A 19,079-nucleotide genomic window follows, 5' to 3' on the forward strand; every position below is an offset into this window, starting at 1 on the left:
GTTAATTAATGGTTAATTAATGTACTCTTATTATTGTGTGTCTTAGAATAAGTATATATAGTATATTACCAATAAACTTTTGATGATGTTTATTTTTGTATTCTTATGTTAAAGTAATCAGGTTCTTTCTATATAGGCAAGGACAAGTCCTAAAACAGTGAAGAAAGTAAGAAAGCTTAAGAAGAACTCATCAAACAATACTAACCAACGGGATCAATTTTTCAGATTGAAAAGAAGTGCTTGATGAGAGATGAACAGAGAGGAAAGAGGACAGAGAGGAAGTGTAGGGGGAGAGTTGAGGGAAGGTGACATAACATCAGAACGGTGCTACATGCTGACTCTTTGTTTCCCATCACCTGATAATTGAAAAAGCATGTTTCCACCGCCCCACTCGCCTTAATTATGTATTCTTACTTTTCATTCCACAACTCTCTCCACCTTTTTGTCCTAGCTCCCCACTCCTCTCCTGGCAGCCGGTGGCTGCTACACCTCTCTCACATTGCACTTACACATCACGCATGTACAGGAACACGGCAGAGGGAGCATTTGTCCCTTTTCATTAATCACTGATGCACCATCTACAAAATATATCGCTCACAAGGAAACTATAGGATGAAGGACTGACAACTTGTCATTTTAAACTTAGATAGGTACCACTTGGTCAATGTTTTTTACTCTAAAGAGAGTGAAAAGGGGGTAAGAAAGCCAGATAGTCCATCAATGGCTACAATCATCAAATTATCAGCAGCATTTTAGAATAACTGCAACTTCTAACCATATATGAATACTCATTAGTAAGCTATTCATTATTAGTCGTAAATTATCAATAATATCGTTAGATAAAATTGTAAACACTTAAAGGTCCCATGGCATGCTACTCTATGGATGCTTTAATATAGATATTAGTGGGCCCTAACAGAGTATTTGAAGACGTTCCCGAAATTCAGCCGTGGTGCAGAATTACAGCCATCACGAGTCAGTCGCACATTGAGCTTTCCCCAAATGCGCTGTAGCTTTAATGCAAATGAGGAGGAGAGAGGCGGGTCAAGGAGGAGGGTGGGGGTGTGGCCCTGAGGAGCTTTGAGCTTGTACCATGCGCTCTGTTTACAGTGGATGTATCGCAATGGCGAAGCGCACACAGCCTTTGGCCGTGTTCTGTAAATATTCTACAACACTCCGGGTGCTCTGGCGGGAGTACTGGTGCCCTATATCTAAATAATATCATATTATACATAAATATCTGTGATTTTGTAGGTTATTACATGAATGAGACGAACAGACAACTGTTTATCAGAACTCGGGTTTATCTCCGGGATAGAAACTGCATGTCTGACTCGTTCCTGTACTACGTCATGACCAATACCATATACGGCAGTGTCGCAAACACTACATCAATCCCTTTTTTTTTTTAAAGATGCCTAACGTCACAACAATTCTGAATAGGCAAACATGAACTTATGCATTGTAAACAGATGAGGCTACCATTTAATTGTGGCTTCTAGCAAACAAAATAACATTTCACACACAGTAATATAAGCTATGTTGGCATATTGCCTTTGACCAACATCTCACACATAGTCCCTTAGGTACGGAGGGCGCTGTCGTCTGGTCCTGGAGGGGTACCTTTGTGCGACGAGATGCCCTCTCTGTGATGACAGCTCTCCGTGGCTACGGAGGAATGCATTTCTCATATAAGTCCTCATATGCGATATGAACGACATTTATCCAGAGTGGGCCAAGCGTGAAAAAAATTGCCTGTGTGATCCTGTCTCTATTGTTTTGTGTGATTTGACTGGCAGTTTGTCTGCTTATAGGTCGGAATGAAGCGGCCACCGATTATTGACAGGATGGGTACTTTATTATACCGGACTCGTTCGCTTCTTCACTAGACACACGTGCTACCGCTCGCTCTCCTCGCTCGTCCACTCACTCGCTGACGTCACTCACACACGCATACGCACACTGCTATTCTCGCGCACACATTTATGCTACTCGTAACACTATGCCCCGTTATTGCGACGTTCATGTTAGACGTTCATGTTTTTCCCCAACTATTGAAAGTTAGGCTATTAAACATGTTGCATTCTATGCGGCCTGATTATGTCATTATTTAAGCTACATAGCCTAATAAGAAGCGCTAATAGTAATTAATTAGTAATAGTAACTAATAATAGCGTCTGTGTTGCCATGGCGCCGACGCGAGTAAGACGCTTATCCAGTAGCTCCGTGCGTGTTGCGTTGTTTTTAGCAATTTAAGTGTGTTTTTATAAACTTTTAACTTTATAAACTATTTATATGTGTAGATCTATATATATTATATGGATACACTGACTTTTCATGGACAGCATAGCGGTGGACATCTTGTTTATTCAAGGGAGAAACTGCTTTCACTCCAAACAATGGGACCTAACGGCTTTTTCCACCCCATACCTGCGGAGCTGAAGAGGAGGCGCCGAGGCTGCAGAGCCGGAGCGAAGGTGAAGGCTAGGCTAGCGGCTAAGCGGTGGAAGTACAAGCCCTCAGTTCCGTCGATAGTGATGGGGAATGTGAACTGTTTGACCAACAAGACGGACGAGCTGGCTGCCCTTGTGAGGACGGACAAGACGTTCAGGGAGTGCAGCTTACTTTGCCTCTCTGAAACCTGGCTAACCCAGAACATCCCGGACGCTAATGTGGATCTACCTGGATTCACCATAGTGAGAGCGGACCGAGACTGTGGACGCAGCGGCAAAAGCAAAGGAGGGGGACTCGCGCTGTTTATCAACAACAGATGGTGCAACCAGGGGCATGTTACGGTGAAGGAAATCGTGTGCGACCGAGACATCGAGCTGCTTGCGGTAGGTCTCAGACCGTACTACATACCTAGAGAGTTCTCCCACGCCATCGCTGTTGTTGTTTACGTCCCTCCGCGGGCGCACGCAGAGACCGCGTGTGACGTCATACATTCAACAATCCCGAGACTGCAAACACAACACCCAGACGCATTCATCGCTGTCTCCAGGGATTTCAACCATGTGATACTGGACTCCACATTGCCAGACTTTCACCAGTTTGTAAGCTGCCCCACCAGGAAGAACAGGACATTAGACCTCCTGTATGCCAACGTGAGGGAAGCTTACACTGCCACTCCTCTGCCCCCACTGGGAAAGTCTGACCATAACCTGGTCCTGCTCTCGCCACAAAACACAGATCCAGAGACAGTCTACGACCAAACGCTCCTTCAGGAAATGGTCTCCTGAAGCAGCAGAGGCTCTGAGGGACTGCTTTGAATGTACTGACTGGAGCGTGCTGCAGGAAGCACATGGTAAGGACATAGAGGGGGTCACACACTGCACTACTGACTACCTGAACTTCTGTATGGACGTTGTGGTCCCTATCAAAACTGTACGCTGCTTCCCCAACAACAAGCCCTGGATCACCAGTAATGTCAAGGACATCCTGAACAGGAAGAAGAGGGCATTCAAGGATGGTGACAGAGACGAGCTGAAGCGCATACAGGTGGAACTCAAGGTCCACCTGAGAGAGGCGAAGGAGGAATACAGAAGGAAGGTAGAACAGAAGCTGCAGCATAACAACATGAGGGAGGTCTGGGATGGCATGAAAACCATCACAGGCTGCAAGAAGAAGGGCAGCATCACAGGAGAGGGGGATGCTGGAAGAGCAAACCAGCTAAACAGGTTTTTTAACAGGTTTGACACTCCAGCTCCCACAACCAGCGATGGTCCACTTCACACCCCCACCATGTCCATCACCTCCCCCAATTCCACCACCTCAGACTGCAGACCACCCCCACCCTCCACACCCATGGACAGTTCAACCCCCCTCCCCACCACCATCACCAAGGATCAGGTGAGCAGAGAGCTGAGGAGGCTTCATCCAAGGAAAGCAGCAGGCCCGGACAGAGTGTGTCCAAGGATGCTTAAAGCCTGTTCTGCTGAACTGGGGGAGCCACTCCAGCATGTCTTCAACCTGAGCCTGCAGCTGGGAAGGGTCCCAGTGCTCTGGAAGACTTCATGTCTCATCCCGGTTCCTAAGAAAAAACACCCCAGGGAGCCGGGTGACTTCAGACCAGTGGCACTGACATCACATATTATGAAGACATTTGAATGGCTGTTGCTCCATGTCCTCAGACCCCAGGTCCACCACGCACTAGATCCACTGCAGTTTGGATACCAGGAGAAGGTGGGCGTGGAGGATGCCATCCTCTATCTGCTCCATAGGGCCCACTCTCATCTGGACAGGGAGAGCGGCGCTGTGAGGATCGCGTTTTTTGATTTCTCCAGCGCCTTCAACACCATCCGGCCGCTCCTGCTGAGAGACAAGCTGACAGAGATGAGAGTGGACCCACTCCTGGTTACATGGATTACGGACTACCTCACAGAGAGACAACAATACGTTAGACTGAAGGGCTGCACGTCAGACACTGTGGTCAGCAGCACCGGAGCACCACAAGGCACCGTGCTCTCTCCCGTCCTCTTCACCTTGTATACATCCGACTTCCAGCATAACTCTGGGCTCTGCCATGTGCAGAAATACTCAGACGACACTGCGATAGTTGGCTGTATCAAGGATGGAAGGGAGGGGGAGTACAGGAGCCTGGTTGAGGACTTTGTGAGGTGGTGCAGGTCCAACCATCTGCAGCTGAACTCCTCCAAGACCAAGGAGATGGTGGTGGACTTCAGAAAGAAGAAACCACATCTCCAACCCGTGTCCATCGAGGGGGCCGATGTGGAGGTGGTCAGGACCTATAAATATCTGGGACTGCAGCTGGACGACAAGCTGGACTGGACAGCAAATATGGAAGCTTTATACAGGAAAGGGCAGAGCCGTCTGTACTTCCTGAGAAGGCTAGGGTCCTTCAACATCTGCAAAAAACTACTGGAGATGTTTTACCAGTCTGTGGTTGCCAGCGTGCTCTTTTATGCTGTGGTTTGCTGGGGAGGAAGCAGCAGGAGGAGAGACGCTGGTCGAATGGACAGACTGGTGAGGAGTGCTGGCTCAGTAGTGGGCACAGAGCTGGACTCTCTGGTGACAGTGGCAGAGAGAAGGACCCTGGACAAACTGTTGTCCATCCTGGACAACACCCACCACCCTCTGCATGACACCTTCACCAGGCAGAGGAGTGTTTTCAGTGGCCGACTGCTGTCCCAGTCCAGCTCCACTAATAGACTAAAAAACTCTTTCGTCCCCCTGGCCATCAGACTGTACAACAGCTCCCAGTAAAGGCAGGGAGGACAATAGATAACAACAATGGACATTTTATTTATTTATTTATATTTATTTATATCTGTATTTTTGCACATCCATCTGCACTGTTTTTACGTATGTTTTCGGCTGCTACTGGATACTTGAATTTCCCCCGGGATTAATAAAGTATATATCTATCTATCTATCTATCTAATAAGGATATTTGACTAAACCAACCAAACAGCATCCTCCAACTGCAATCTTTGGTTATTTCTTTATTAATTTAGCTATACTTTAATAGTATTCTTTCTGTTCTCCCTGTTCAAATCTGTTCAGTGTTCCAAATTATTTGTTATTAAATGTTACATTAAGTTAATTGGTATATAAGTGTTGTTTGAATAAAATGCTTTTTAAATTAAAAAAAATCGTGGGATGTATCGAACCGTGGGTCAAAAATCGTGATACAAACCGAATCGTGAGTTTGTGTATCGTTACAGCCCTAGTGGTCAATGTTCTTTTCGATGGTTGAGGTGAGTACGGGGACTTATGTGTGCATCTTGTACTGTAGTACTAGTTTGGCTGGTGATGCTTCAGTGGTGCCGTGAGGTGTAGAGGGATACTCACGGAGGAATGTGTTGAGTGTCTGCTTCCACGGAATGTTCACAGTCTCTGACACTCGGATGGCTTTCCAGAGTGTGCGCATAAAACGCTCTGCTGTCGCGTTGGCCCGAGGCCAGAGGGTTTATCTTCCGATGATGGAAACCTAGGCAGTCAGCAAACTTGGAAAACTGTTCACTGTTAAATGGTGGACCATTATCTGTTTTGACCACTCGGGGTATACCAAACATGGAAAACACTTTGTCAAACACTGGGATAGCTGTGTTAGCTGCAGTAGACCTTAGTATCTCAACTACAGCGTAGCGTGAGTATTCATCTATAATAACTAAAAGATACTCTCCCGTAGGGAGGGGGCCATAGAAATCTGCACTGACATTAAGCCAAGGGGCTTCTGGTAGATCTGACATTCTCAGGGGCTCTGACTGGGCTATGCGTGTGTTTGCTTGACATGCTAAACAGTTCTTTACAGTCTGTTCTGCTTTCTGATCGATCGGGGAACCATACCTTTGACCTGACAAGTGTCTTTGTTTAACAATGCTCTGATGTCCTTCATGGGCTAACTGTAACTCTCTGTGTTCAAGGGATGCTGGGATGATGATCCTCGTGCCTGTGGGGGTGATGTCAGCTCTTCGCTAACTCGGATGAATTTCTTCAGAGTAGCAGCATGCTGTGTGTTGTCTGTGATCCTGTGCCACAAGTTTTTTTCTGATGTAGGAAGTGACCTCCTGTAATATCGGGTCCTTGAGTGTTTCTTCTCTGAACTCGGCGAGGGTCATTGCTTTGGGTGTAGCATGGTGGGCGATGAAGTTGACATATTCTTCTGCTACCTACCCTGCTCTTGTAGATTCTCCTGTTGTCCTCCTGATGGGTTGACGTGACATGTAGTCGGCGGGGTTCTCTGCGCCTTTCCGGTACTCCACGCGAAAGTTGTAGGACTGGAGTCTCCAGAGTCCCCATCTCTCGATTCTCGCCGGTGGTTTTGATTTGGGGTTATTCCAGATCACTTCGAGGGCTTTGTGGTCTGTGACCAAGGTGAAGGGGTTTCCGTAAATATATAAATGGAAATGTTCACAACTCCACACAATGGCCAGTGCTTCCCATTCAGTCTGTGAGTAACGTCTTTCCACGTCACTCAGAGCACGGCTGGCATATGCTATTGTGTGCCTCTCCCCTTTTCTGTCCATTTGATAAAGAATGGCGCCTAGGCCGACTGGGCTGGCGTCCACGATCAGCTCTGTGTCCTTAGCTGGATCGAAGCACCCCATAACTGTGTCACTGGTGAGGCTGTGATTGATTTGATTGTCTGTAGCGCAGCAGCGTGCTCCGGGCCCCAGCTCCATTGCGTGTCTTTTTTGGTGAGCTCGCATAGTGGAGCGGAAACGGTGGCAAAGTCTGGTATGAATCGTGCACAGTAGTTTGCCATGCTGAGTAGGCTTCTGACCTCCGTCGGGTCCTGTGGGTCATTGGCTTGCTTGATGGCGGCAACCTTTTTGGGGTCGGCTGAGATTCCGTCTGCTAAAAAGATGAACCCGAAGAATTCGAGGCTGGATTTATCAAACTCGCACTTTGAGTGTGAGACCTCTCTCTTTCAGTCTCTGGAACACCGCTCTGAGGGTGTCGTCGTGTTCAGCCTCTGTCTTGCCGTGGAGGTCGTCACTCAGGTTTTTGCACCGCTGATCCCTTTTAATGTCTGGCATATTGCATTCTGGAATACCTCCGCTGCAGACGACAATCCAAAGTTTAGGCGTTTGTATCGCCTCAGACCTTGTTGTGTGGTGAAGGTTGTGATGTATCTGCTGGCCAGGTGGAGCTCTAACTGATGATATCCGGCAGTCAGGTCCAGCTTGGAGAAGACCGTAGCTCCGTTGAGCTCATGGATGACTTTGTCAATGGTGGGTGTGGTGTGGCGTTCGCGCTGTATGGCAGGGTTGGCTTGTCTCATGTCGACGCAGATCCTCACTTTATCCGGGTCTTTTGGTTTGGGAGGCGTCACAATTGGGGAGACCCATGGCGTAGGGCCTGTGACTGTCTCTTTGATGTCATCATTCTCGAATTTCATCAGTTCGTCTTCAACTTTTTGAACAGCACCCGCCTGTGTGGCTGACAGGTAGGCTGCACGTCTTTGTTGATGTGTAGCTTGACTTGAAGTATTTTAGTTTGCCTATTCCCTGGAAGAGCTCTCGATAACTGTCCACCAGCTCGTCTGCCACTGTTCGACCGCTTGTGGAGGAGACGCTGTTGACTATTTGGATCAGGCCAAGCTCATCAGCTGTTTTGTAGCTTAACAGAGAGCAGCCATCGCCCCCCAGCACGTAGAACATGCCCTTAGTCTTTTCGTTCCCCGCCTCTATGTCACAGTTGAATGCTCCAGCTATGGGCAGTGGGTTGGTGCAGCCATAAGGATATATCTTTACGCTGACTGTGGTGAGCTGCGGGCGCGTAGTCATCCTGTTAAAAACAGGCTCACTGATAATATTCACTGCAGCTCCAGAGTCTATGAGTGCTGATATCTTTGTATCGTTGAGCTTGAGGCTGCATATTTTCACTCTTGCTATGTATTACAAACACATATTTCTCGTCGCTGCTAGATGAGTTGTAGCCATCATTTGGCTCTGTGCTGGTCACATTGTATACTTTGCGTCTCTGTTGTTTACCTTTCTCTGTCTGCGTCTTTTTGGTTCATGCCCTTTGGTTGGTTCTTGTTGCTTAGATCTGCATTGTCGAGCAAAGTGATTCATCCTACCGCATGCATTGCAGTCCTTGCCCCGTGCTGGGAAGTCTCCTTTATGTGGATATTGTCCTCCACAGTTCCTGCAGTTATTGCTGGGCTTGCCTCTCCCAGTGTATTGGCTGGGCCACCAACTCTGCTGGATCACATTCACTGATGCAGTAGCTGTCTGTTCCATGCCTGCTGCTTGCTGCTCGGACAGTTCTAGTGACCTACCATGGTCGAGAAGGTCATCTAAGGGTGCACTCACACTTGTAGGGTGAGTGCACCCTCCATCTGGCCCCATTGTTCTCTGGCCTGCATTCACACTAGACCATCTGGCCGTGGCCGTTGGCCGTCGCAACTGTTGCCTGGCCACGGTAGGCCAGGTAGGTACGTCATCACGTATTGGCCACTCAGTCCTCGGAATGCTGGCTATGCTAACTGTGAAGCTAGCTAAACTACCGCGGTTACGAGACGTTTTATATTCCTCTTCTTTTCCGGACTTTATAGTTCCATATTTACCCTCTTCGCCAATGTGATGTTGTAGGTTATTACATGAATGAGACGAACGGACAACTGTTTATCAGAACTCGGGCTTATCTCCAGGATAGAAACTTCATGTCTGCCTCGTTCCTGTACTAGGTCATGACCAATACCATATACGGCAGTGTCGCAAACACTTCAATATCTATATCATATAATATATATTATCATGGCCAAAAGCTGTGTGCGCCTCGAGACGATATTATGAATCTCAAACGACTGCGTCGGGTTCTCTGACGTCTCTGGTTTTTCTTCCACTTCCAAATCAATCGGAAGTAGACTGAACTGCGACATGGAGGAGAAAGGGATTGTCGCCCACGATTGTCTCCCGCCGGAGTCCCACTGCCCACTGACAAGGCACCACCTCCTCGGAAGCAGGCAGCGTGCCTCGCGGTGGCGGGCAGCGGGGCTCCGGCGGGAGACAATCGCGGGCAACAATCCCTTTCAACTCCTTGTCACGGTTCATGTACTTCAGGGAGTCAAAGCCAAAGTTCCTTTTTCCCCAATTCCTTCTCAACCATGGCTGAGATTACCCCCACTACGAGTCTTGTTGTGGAAATACCAGAGACATCAGAGAACCTGACGTGTACTGCACTTGCGTTACAGTCCTGGAGCTCTCTATCTAAATAATATCATATTATACATAGAGATCTATATCATATAATACATAATATCAAGGCCAAAAGCTGTGGGTGCTTCCAGACGATATTATGAATCTCAAACGAGTGCGTCGGGTTTGCCGACGTCTCTTGTTCATCCACTTCCACTTCCACATCAATCTGAAGTAGACTGAACCACGACATGGAGGAGAAAGGGATTTTTGCCCGCGATTGTCTCCCGCCGGAGCCTCGCTGCCGAGGCACCACCGTCTCGGAAGCGGGCAGCGGGGCTCCTGCGGGAGACAATCGTGGGCAACAATCCCTTTCTCCTCCATGTCGCAGTTCATGTACTTCAGGGAGTCAAAGCCAAAGTTCCTTTCCCCCAATTCCTTCTCCACCATGGCTGAGATAACCCCCACTACGAGTCCCGTTGTGGAAATACCAGAGACGTCCGAAAACCCGACGTGTTATGCGCTATAACAGCAGAACGGTTATCCAAATAACAAAGAAGTGTAAAACAGTCATACCTCATTGTCTAATTGGCGGGCCAAATTCTCTGGGCGGGCAAAGCAGAGAAGGGGAGGTAACATGTCCCCTTATGATGACATACGGGGAAAAATTCCAGATCATCTGAGCTTTGTTTGTTCAAAGGCCGAGCAGGATACCTAGTGCTCGTTTTACACCTTGTTTTACAACGCCATTTCTAGCTACTGGGGGACAATAGCCAAAGCCAAAAAAAAGTGTGGAAGACCCCAAGGCATACCGACCCATATCGCTGCTCTGTGTTCCATTTAAAATCCTGGAAAGAATGATCCACTGCCGCATTGAGCCAGTGATTGACCCACAGCTTCCACAGGAACAGGCCGGTTTCCGTCGCGGTAGGTCCACAGTGGACCAGGTTACACTTCTGTCCCAAGACATCGAGGACTGCTTCCAGGATAATGAGAAAGCTGGGGTAGTGTACCTGGACCTGACCGCCGCGTACGATACCGTCTGGCACCACAGACTTCACCTGAAGCTGCTGAGGACAATTATTATAACCGATCGACATATGGTGAAATTCATCATGGAGACGTTGTCTAACCGCAGTTTTGTCCTACAGACCAGCGATGGCCAGCGCAGTAGGCTAAGAAGACTACGGAACGGTGTCCCACAGGGCTCGGTCCTTTCTCCGATGCTGTTTAATATTTACATCTATGATCTACCAGACACAGCATCCAAAAAGTACGGCTACGCAGACGATCTCGCAATCATGCTGAGAAGACCCACATGGAAGGCACTGGAAGACGGTCTCAACCAAGACATGGACGTCCTAGTAGCCTACCTACGAAAGTGGCGCCTGCAACTCAGCACCGGCAAGACTGTTACAGCAGCATACCATCTCTGCAACAGAGACGCCAAGAGGGAACTGGAGGTATACACTGACCACAAGCGCCTGGAGTCCCAGCAAGCCCCTAAATACCTTGGTGTGCGTCTGGACCGGACACTGACCTTCAAACAACATCACCTCGCACTGATCCGTCGCCTCGCTGGCACAACCTGGGGAGCCACTGCCAAGACACTACGGGTATCCACCCAAGCCCTGGTCTTTTCAGCAGCGGAGTACTGTGCCCCAGTATGGAGCAGAAGTCCACACACAAAAAAAGTGGCTATCAACAACGCCCTCCGGATCATCACTGGATGCCTGAAGTCTACCCCTATCGTCCTGCTGCCAGTCCTTTGCAGGAATCGCACCAGCTGGCCTACGACGAGAGGCTGCCACTCTCGCCCTGGCAAGGAAAGCACAGAAGCATGATTGGCACATCCTCCATAACACCACAGAGACAGCAGCTCCTCTGAGCAGACTCAAGTCCCGCCACCCTTACAACAAGGCGGCAAGAGTTGCTCCGTTCCACCACTGAGGACCTGTCCAAAGATGGATGGCTGGCGGCAGCTTGGAAGCAGGAGCGGGAGAGGGCTGGGCCAACCCAAATCCACCACTACATCTTGGATCCAGGAGATGGAGCCACAGGAGACGATCTTCCACGCCGGCAATGGACTCTGCTGAACCGTCTACGTACTGGGGTCGGTCGGTTCAAATCTTCAATGAAGAAGTGGGGCCTGGCAGACAGCGCTGCATGCGAGTGTGGTGCCCCTGAACAGACTGTCGAGCATATTATGACCACCTGCCCCCTATACAGACCACCCTCGGAAGCCGGCCTCTTTGACGTGGGACCAGAGACAAGGGCATGGCTACAAGACACTGAGTTGGACCTCTAAAGTTACACGAAAGAAGAAGAAGGGGGACAATAGTCAGTCTAGGAACTCATATTAATGTTAGAAAACCTCATGAAGTGAAATTTTCATGCCATGGGATCTTTAATAATGCTGTGATTCATGTATTTGTGTGTGAGCTCATCTTACGTCTCTCCCTCACTAAGCCTTTATAAATAGTATTTAATGGCTCAAAATTATCATGGCAGCGGTACCCAGTAATAAGTAGTACTAAAGGAGACATATTATGGTGTTTTCCCAACAAGTAAACAGTATATGAGTTCCAGAAAACATGTTTTCGAAGCTGTTTGCTGGAAATAGCTTTTAGGAAAAAAAATCTTGCCTACGGCTATTCCCCTCTGTTTCAGCTGCCCATTGAGCAATGAGCTGTCAGAGGGAACCACAGCATAGAGGAGAAGTGATTGCAGCCGTATTTTATAGATATAGCCCGGAGCTCTATATCTATATAATATAATATCATATAATCATAATAATATTATTATATAATATATAGGTATTTAATTATATAATATTATATCTAATATCACGGCCAAAAGCTATGTGCGCCTCGGATGATATTATGAATCATAAAGACTGCGTCTGACGTCTCTGGTATGTATGACGGAGTATTAGGGCCACACATGAAGAACTTTTTTTTTTGCCGTGAAGAGATTAAAGTCGACACGTCGACTAATAACACGTCTGTTCAGGTTCTCCTCCTGAACAGACTAAGTTTTCAGCACAACCTTTTCAGCGTCCTTACACTAATCACCACACTGTGGTTCTGCGCTAAAACAGCAAGGATCTCTTTATTGTTAAACCAGATTCTGAAATACAATTTTACCAAATTATCTACACAAGCCATTGGATTCAGTGCAGGCCCTGTAGAGCGGTTGCTATCTCTCCCAACTAATTTAAACTGTATTCTCGACATTTCCAGTTTAATGTCGACTTTAAAGTCGACAAATCGAGATTAAAGTCGACATAATATTTCAACTTTATTCTCGACATTTCGAGTTTAATGTTGACATGTTGACTTTAAAGTCGATTTGTCGACTTTAATCTCGTCATGGCAAAAATGTGTGGCCCTAATACTCCGTCGTAGGTATGGCTTCTTGTTGTGGCTTCCACAACAAGAACTTTGGCCTTGACTCTCTGAAGTCCATATTGAGCCGCGACATGGAGGAGAAAGGGATTGTACTCCCGGAGCTGAGCTGCCGAGCTCCCCCCGCCGGAGCAGCTGGACTGCCGCTAGAGCTTCGGCGGCAGTCCGGTAGCTCCACCGGACTCCCTGCCAGGAAGTCACATGGCAAACTGAAAAATTAGACCTCTATTTTTGTATGCAATATCCCCTGCTTCCTTAATGTGCGAACATATCTGCCCAGCGCTCGTCCGCTGATCCACAAAATCTTAGCTATGCTATGATTGGAGGGGGGTGGGGAAGTGGGAGGTAATATTCAAATGTGCTCCCGGTGATAAACACTTGCATGGGCTGTTGAGTTGACAAACTGAAGGACATTTGAGAGCTTTTTTGTAGATTAAAAATGAAGGCTTTGATTGAAGAGGGCTGTATTGTAGAGGGCTGTATATTTTGTTGCAGCCGCGGGTGTTTTACCATCTTTCTAATCATTGTTTAAATTATTATCGTTCATATTATAGCACTAGGTTTTATTTTGGGTCTGTGTGGCCTCACTGGGTTCATAAACCTGGATGCCCCAGTTTTAAAGAAATTTGTGACATAGCTGAACAATTTTCGGCAAAATTGGCAACCAGTATTTCCATTTTTACCATTTTTCTCACCATCATTTATACCTGATTCCCCATGAATACAATATTTACTACTCCTTTATAAATGCAACAAAGTAACAATAATTCTTAAGTGCTTGCTAAGTTTTGCTAATTAAGATATGCTGTAGTGCAAACATAGGGGTGACAGAGTAAACTACAAGTCTAATAGGCTAGATGGAGTCAGGCAATTAGGTTGTCATCTTTAATAGACCCTTTTTCACGGAAGTGTCATCGTAAGACAAAAGTCTCTCATAACATTAATGTGTCTGATACTTTTGCTTTCATGGGTTTATTTGGTATTATTTTACTAATTTCGATCCGCTACTATAATACATCAGAGTAGTGTGTATTTGCTGGTTATAATAATAATATTAATAATAATTTTATTTAAAGGCGCCTTTCTCTGCACTCAAGGACACCGTACAGAGGTACACAAAAGTCATTTGGTTACACATATAGGTTGGCCTTATTATCAGATATTGGATATGATGTGGTTGGATATGTTTAATTATAGAACACTGTCATATGTTGTGTATTACTTCTTCTCGATCAAATTGCTTCATGTAATATTTGTATATATGTGTGGACTATGGATGACTTTGTAACACACATTACCAGATGATGACCAGAACGCTGGGCTGTAGCAGCTGAACTTGATATGCCTATTCATCCTAAAGCTATTGCAAACAACGATAGAGAAGGAGAGATAACGTGTGTGCGTGTGTGTGTGCGTGTGTGTGTGTGTGTGTGTGTGTGTGTGTGTGTGTGTATGTACGATCATGCTCGTGTGCATTTGTGTTTGCTTGGCAGTATTGTGGTAGGGGGATTGGATGAAAGCAGAGTGTAATGTGTGTCCTGTGCTACTGCAGCAGCAAATTAGGATTATCCTCATAATAACCACTCCGCTCTGAGCTTGAAGCGCTATCACTTTTTAATGAACTCTGCTTTCAGCATGCCAACCAAAACAATAACTGCTCTAGTTTCCGGTTATTAAAAGATGTTGCAGATTAAGTCCTGCAAATATAGGTTTTCTAAAGGGAAAGCAACCGTTATAATTTACAAAACACAGATAATAGGAGAATAATCTTTTTGAAGTAATTTACATTCTTCTTTGTAACAAGATTCAGTGGTGCAAATGTGACCTTGTTATCCAGTCAGGGGACAGCTGGCGTAGTTCATTATCCTGAATAAAAACATGTATCCTTTCGGGCTTCCACCTCCCATCTGCCGAACACCATGAGACATCACAAGTGTGACGCGATGACATGCCTTCAGTTCATTCATGTTGTCTATCAGCTTCAACAGCCATGCTTGACAGAGCTCAGACACAAAGCTTTCTGCTGGGATGGAAACATATGATTCATGACATAATGGCTTCCACTTTATTCAGACTATTCTCATAAACTGTTAAGGAGCTGACTGGTGCATGCAGGCAGGTAGGACCCAAACGCAGACGGTTTCAGGAAACGGCACTTTATTCAAGCCTAAAGGCTAAGGCACAGGAATCAGGGAACTCGGGAGACAACTCGGAACTCGGGAGACTACAGGGAACTCGGGAGACTACAGGGAACTCGGGAGACGACAGGGAACACGGAACACGCAGGACTAGCCACCACAGCAAACCACAATGACAGCACAAGGAACAAAGGAAGACGAGGGCTTAAATAACAAACACAACGAGGAACAGCTGAGACACATTAGGGGAGGGAACAGCAATCAACACAGGAGGGAAACACAGGGAAACACCCACACCCTGACAGTACCCCCCCCTTAAGGGTCGACTCCCAGGCGACCCACGACCAGCAAAGAAAGTCAAACCCAAAACGGGTGGGTGGAGGGGCGCCAGGAGGGGGGAATCAAAAAAAAAAAAAATGGACTGCGGCAGAGCCGAGGGACGTCAGGCGGGCGGCCAGAAAACTGCCCCAGGGCATGGCAGGGAGCCTCAGGCGGACGGCCTGGGGGGCAAGCAGAGGCAGAGTGAAGGCGGAACCCTTCAGGAGGCCGGCGGTAAGGACGATGAGGGCTCAGTCCCTCAGGAGACCTGCAGTGGCACAGAACCCCCTCAGAAGGCCGGCAGCGGTGAAGGCGGAACCCCTCAGGAGGCCGGCGAAGGCGAGGTAGAGGGCGGGTCCCCTCAAGAGGGAGGCCCGGTAGAGGGCGGGTCCCCTCAGGAGGAAGGCCCGGTAGAGGGCGGGTCCCCTCAGGAGGCAGGCCAGGTAGAGGGCGGGTCCCCTCAGGAGGCAGGCCAGGTAGAGGGCGGGTCCCCTCAGGAGGAAGGCCAGGTAGAGGGCGGGTCCCCTCAGGAGGAAGGCCAGGTAGAGGGCGGGTCCCCTCAGGAGGAAGGCCAGGTAGAGGGCGGGTCCCCTCAGGAGGCAGGCCAGGTAGAGGGCGGGTCCCCTCAGGAGGAAGGCCAGGTAGAGGGCGGGTCCCCTCAGGAGGCAGGCCAGGTAGAGGGCGGGTCCCCTCAGGAGGAAGGCCAGGTAGAGGGCGGGTCCCCTCAGGAGGCAGGCCAGGTAGAGGGCGGGTCCCCTCAAGAGGGAGGCCAGGTAGAGGGCGGGTCCCCTCAGGAGGAAGGCCAGGTAGAGGGCGGGTCCCCTCAGGAGGAAGGCCAGGTAGAGGGCGGGTCCCCTCAGGAGGAAGGCCAGGTAGAGGGCGGGTCCCCTCAGGAGGAAGGCCAGGTAGAGGGCGGGTCCCCTCAGGAGGAAGGCCAGGTAGAGGGCGGGTCCCCTCAGGAGGCAGGCCAGGTAGAGGGCGGGTCCCCTCTGGTGGACAGGGTAGAGGGCGGGTCCCCTCAGGAGGCAGGCCAGGTAGAGGGCGGGTCCCCTCTGGTGGACAGGGTAGAGGGCGGGTCCCCTCTGGTGGAAGGCCTTGAAGGGGAACCCCCCTCGGGAAGGAGTGGAGGAGGGCCCCCACAGGCAGGAGCGGAGGGCGTGCCTCCCCTGGACGGTCTGGAGGGCGGGCCCCCTCAGGCAGGAGCGGAGGGCGGACCACCTCAAGCAGGCGAAGAGGCCGGTCCCCCTCTGGAAGGCTAGGAGTGGGCTCAGGAACAGGACAGGGCTCGGGGACCGGAGTCGGTGCGGGAGCTGGAGGACCAGGAGGAACCAGGTGGTCCCCCAAACCCTCCCAGCGATCTATTGCCTTATTTAACTTGACTAGAAAATCCTCCAACTTACGGTCAAATTGAGCGTCCGCTGGGTCCCATAGTGGTGCTGTCATTCTGTTATGGAGCTGACTGGTGCATGCAGGCAGGTAGGACCCAAACGCAGACGGTTTCAGGAAACGGCACTTTATTCAAGCCTAAAGGCTAAGGCACAGGAATCAGGGAACTCGGGAGACAACTCGGAACTCGGGAGACTACAGGGAACTCGGGAGACTACAGGGAACTCGGGAGACGACAGGGAACACGGAACACGCAGGACTAGCCACCACCAACAACCACAGCAAACCACAATGACAGCACAAGGAACAAAGGAAGACGAGGGCTTAAATAACAAACACAACGAGGAACAGCTGAGACACATTAGGGGAGGGAACAGCAATCAACACAGGAGGGAAACACAGGGAAACACCCACACCCTGACATAAACAATTACAATTAATGTATAATTAGTACATGTTTTATATAGAAGTACATTTTTTAAAGATATTCTACATAAAACATCTCATTATCTTATTATGATAGTATTAAGAATTGTATGATGTTTAACTATGAGGTAAAGGGGGATCTGGGGGGCATACAAAGGCATTCTCTCACACTTTTATTTTATATTTTGTTGAATTACAATTATCATTATTTATTTTTTTGGAACTTCTTGGTGTACGATTGCTTTTCCCTTTTTAGGAAACCATGCATGTTTTAAACCATGAAAAAAACACATGATTAATATGAACAGATATTGTGTGTGTGTGTGTGTGTGCGTACGTGCGTGCATGTGTGTGCGTGTGCGTTTGTCGCAACACAAGGGGGTTACGGACCCCTTACGTCCTTGCGGACCCTCCTTGCGTCCACCGCAAGGTCCTACGTGCGCAACCCATCATTTCCGGCAATATGCTTTCCATGTAAAAATAGGCTAGACAACGACGACCAACTAAAGCCTTTCTTTCTTCTTTTGTTGCACATTGTTTGAGTCGTATTCAGCTTTCAAGTTTCTAGAATCCATACCATAATCAAAACTTCTAGTAGTAGACCGATTGCAAAGTAATAGCATGCACAGACAAAGACCAACTATTTGTTCTCTCTTTAACGTGGAAATGCATAGCGACACGTAAACCCGATGCAGAACCATAAAGGCTCATGACTACGTTGATGCGTGTTCAGAGAAAAGTCAGACCAACAGAATCAGATATGATGAGAATATGCAGCCTTTCCAATAAGAATCAAGACAGTAAAAAAAACTGATGACCGCCTTGATCTCATATATCCGGTGAATACAAATGTGTGCTCCGTACTGACATCAAAATGTCCTATGTATTTAGAGGATTCAATATTTATTCTTTTTTTTTTTCCTTGTTCATTTGATAACTAAAAATGACTCTTTCGTAGGAAGTTGGTTTCCTAAACAGAACTGTTGCTATAAACTGCACATGGTCACGTTATCAAAAGCAACCTTTATTCACGTACCGCAGTGCAACTAAACATTGGTTGTTGCGCTGACTGCTATCGAGATAACAGAAAGCGATAATTATATGAATGTAGTGAACAGCATTGGATGCAATAATAGGACTGTGTGACGTACTGCAGGTTGAAATTAACTAAAAAACGTTCACTTTGCGGCTGCAGATGTTGAAATAAAACGCTTCGAGAACTCAACCAATCAGAGATGTTTAGCGCTGCAAACTGTACCTTTGGAAGTGACTTCCCCCGAGCAGGGACCTTCTGGGGGTAAAACAATGTCCCTGTGACTTTATTTAGACCCTATTTCCTCCAGATTTCTTCGTTCCTATGTCAATGTCTGCGGTGGATACTCGGCTTTAGATAAATAAAAAAGTTGCCAAATTTTGAGGCAAAATGTAAATTATCGATAAATGAATACATTAATAAATAATGTAGTTGCGTTACTTAAAATATTTATTTTCTCTTCTCACTGAACTATCTCTCTATATATATGGCTCCATCCATCTATCCATGCATCACCTGTCTATCTATCCACCTTCAGGTAAATTCACCTGCATTGAGGTGCGGTTCCACCTGGAGCGGCAGATGGGCTACTACCTGATCCAGATGTACATCCCCTCTCTGCTCATCGTCATCCTGTCCTGGGTTTCCTTCTGGATCAACATGGATGCCGCGCCCGCCAGGGTGGCCCTGGGCATCACCACCGTGCTCACCATGACGACCCAGAGCTCCGGCTCCAGGACCTCTCTGCCCAAGGTGAGCCTCT

The 19,079-nt window shown here is 48.0% G+C and overlaps 1 protein-coding gene across 2 annotated transcripts in view; it reads left to right on the top strand.

Annotated features, from left to right (window-relative positions):
• Positions 1-19,079, top strand: part of glra3 (glycine receptor, alpha 3) — a 50,084-nt gene that overhangs the window by 19,365 nt on the left and 11,640 nt on the right. For both annotated transcript variants that reach the window (XM_060046780.1, XM_060046781.1), the window contains exon 7: positions 18,855-19,069. In XM_060046780.1, coding sequence (XP_059902763.1) covers positions 18,855-19,069 — 215 coding nt within the window. The remainder of the gene's footprint in view (positions 1-18,854; positions 19,070-19,079) is intronic.

This window comes from Gadus macrocephalus, chromosome 3, assembly GCF_031168955.1.
Source record: "Gadus macrocephalus chromosome 3, ASM3116895v1".
Classification (NCBI taxonomy): Eukaryota; Metazoa; Chordata; class Actinopteri; order Gadiformes; family Gadidae; genus Gadus; species Gadus macrocephalus.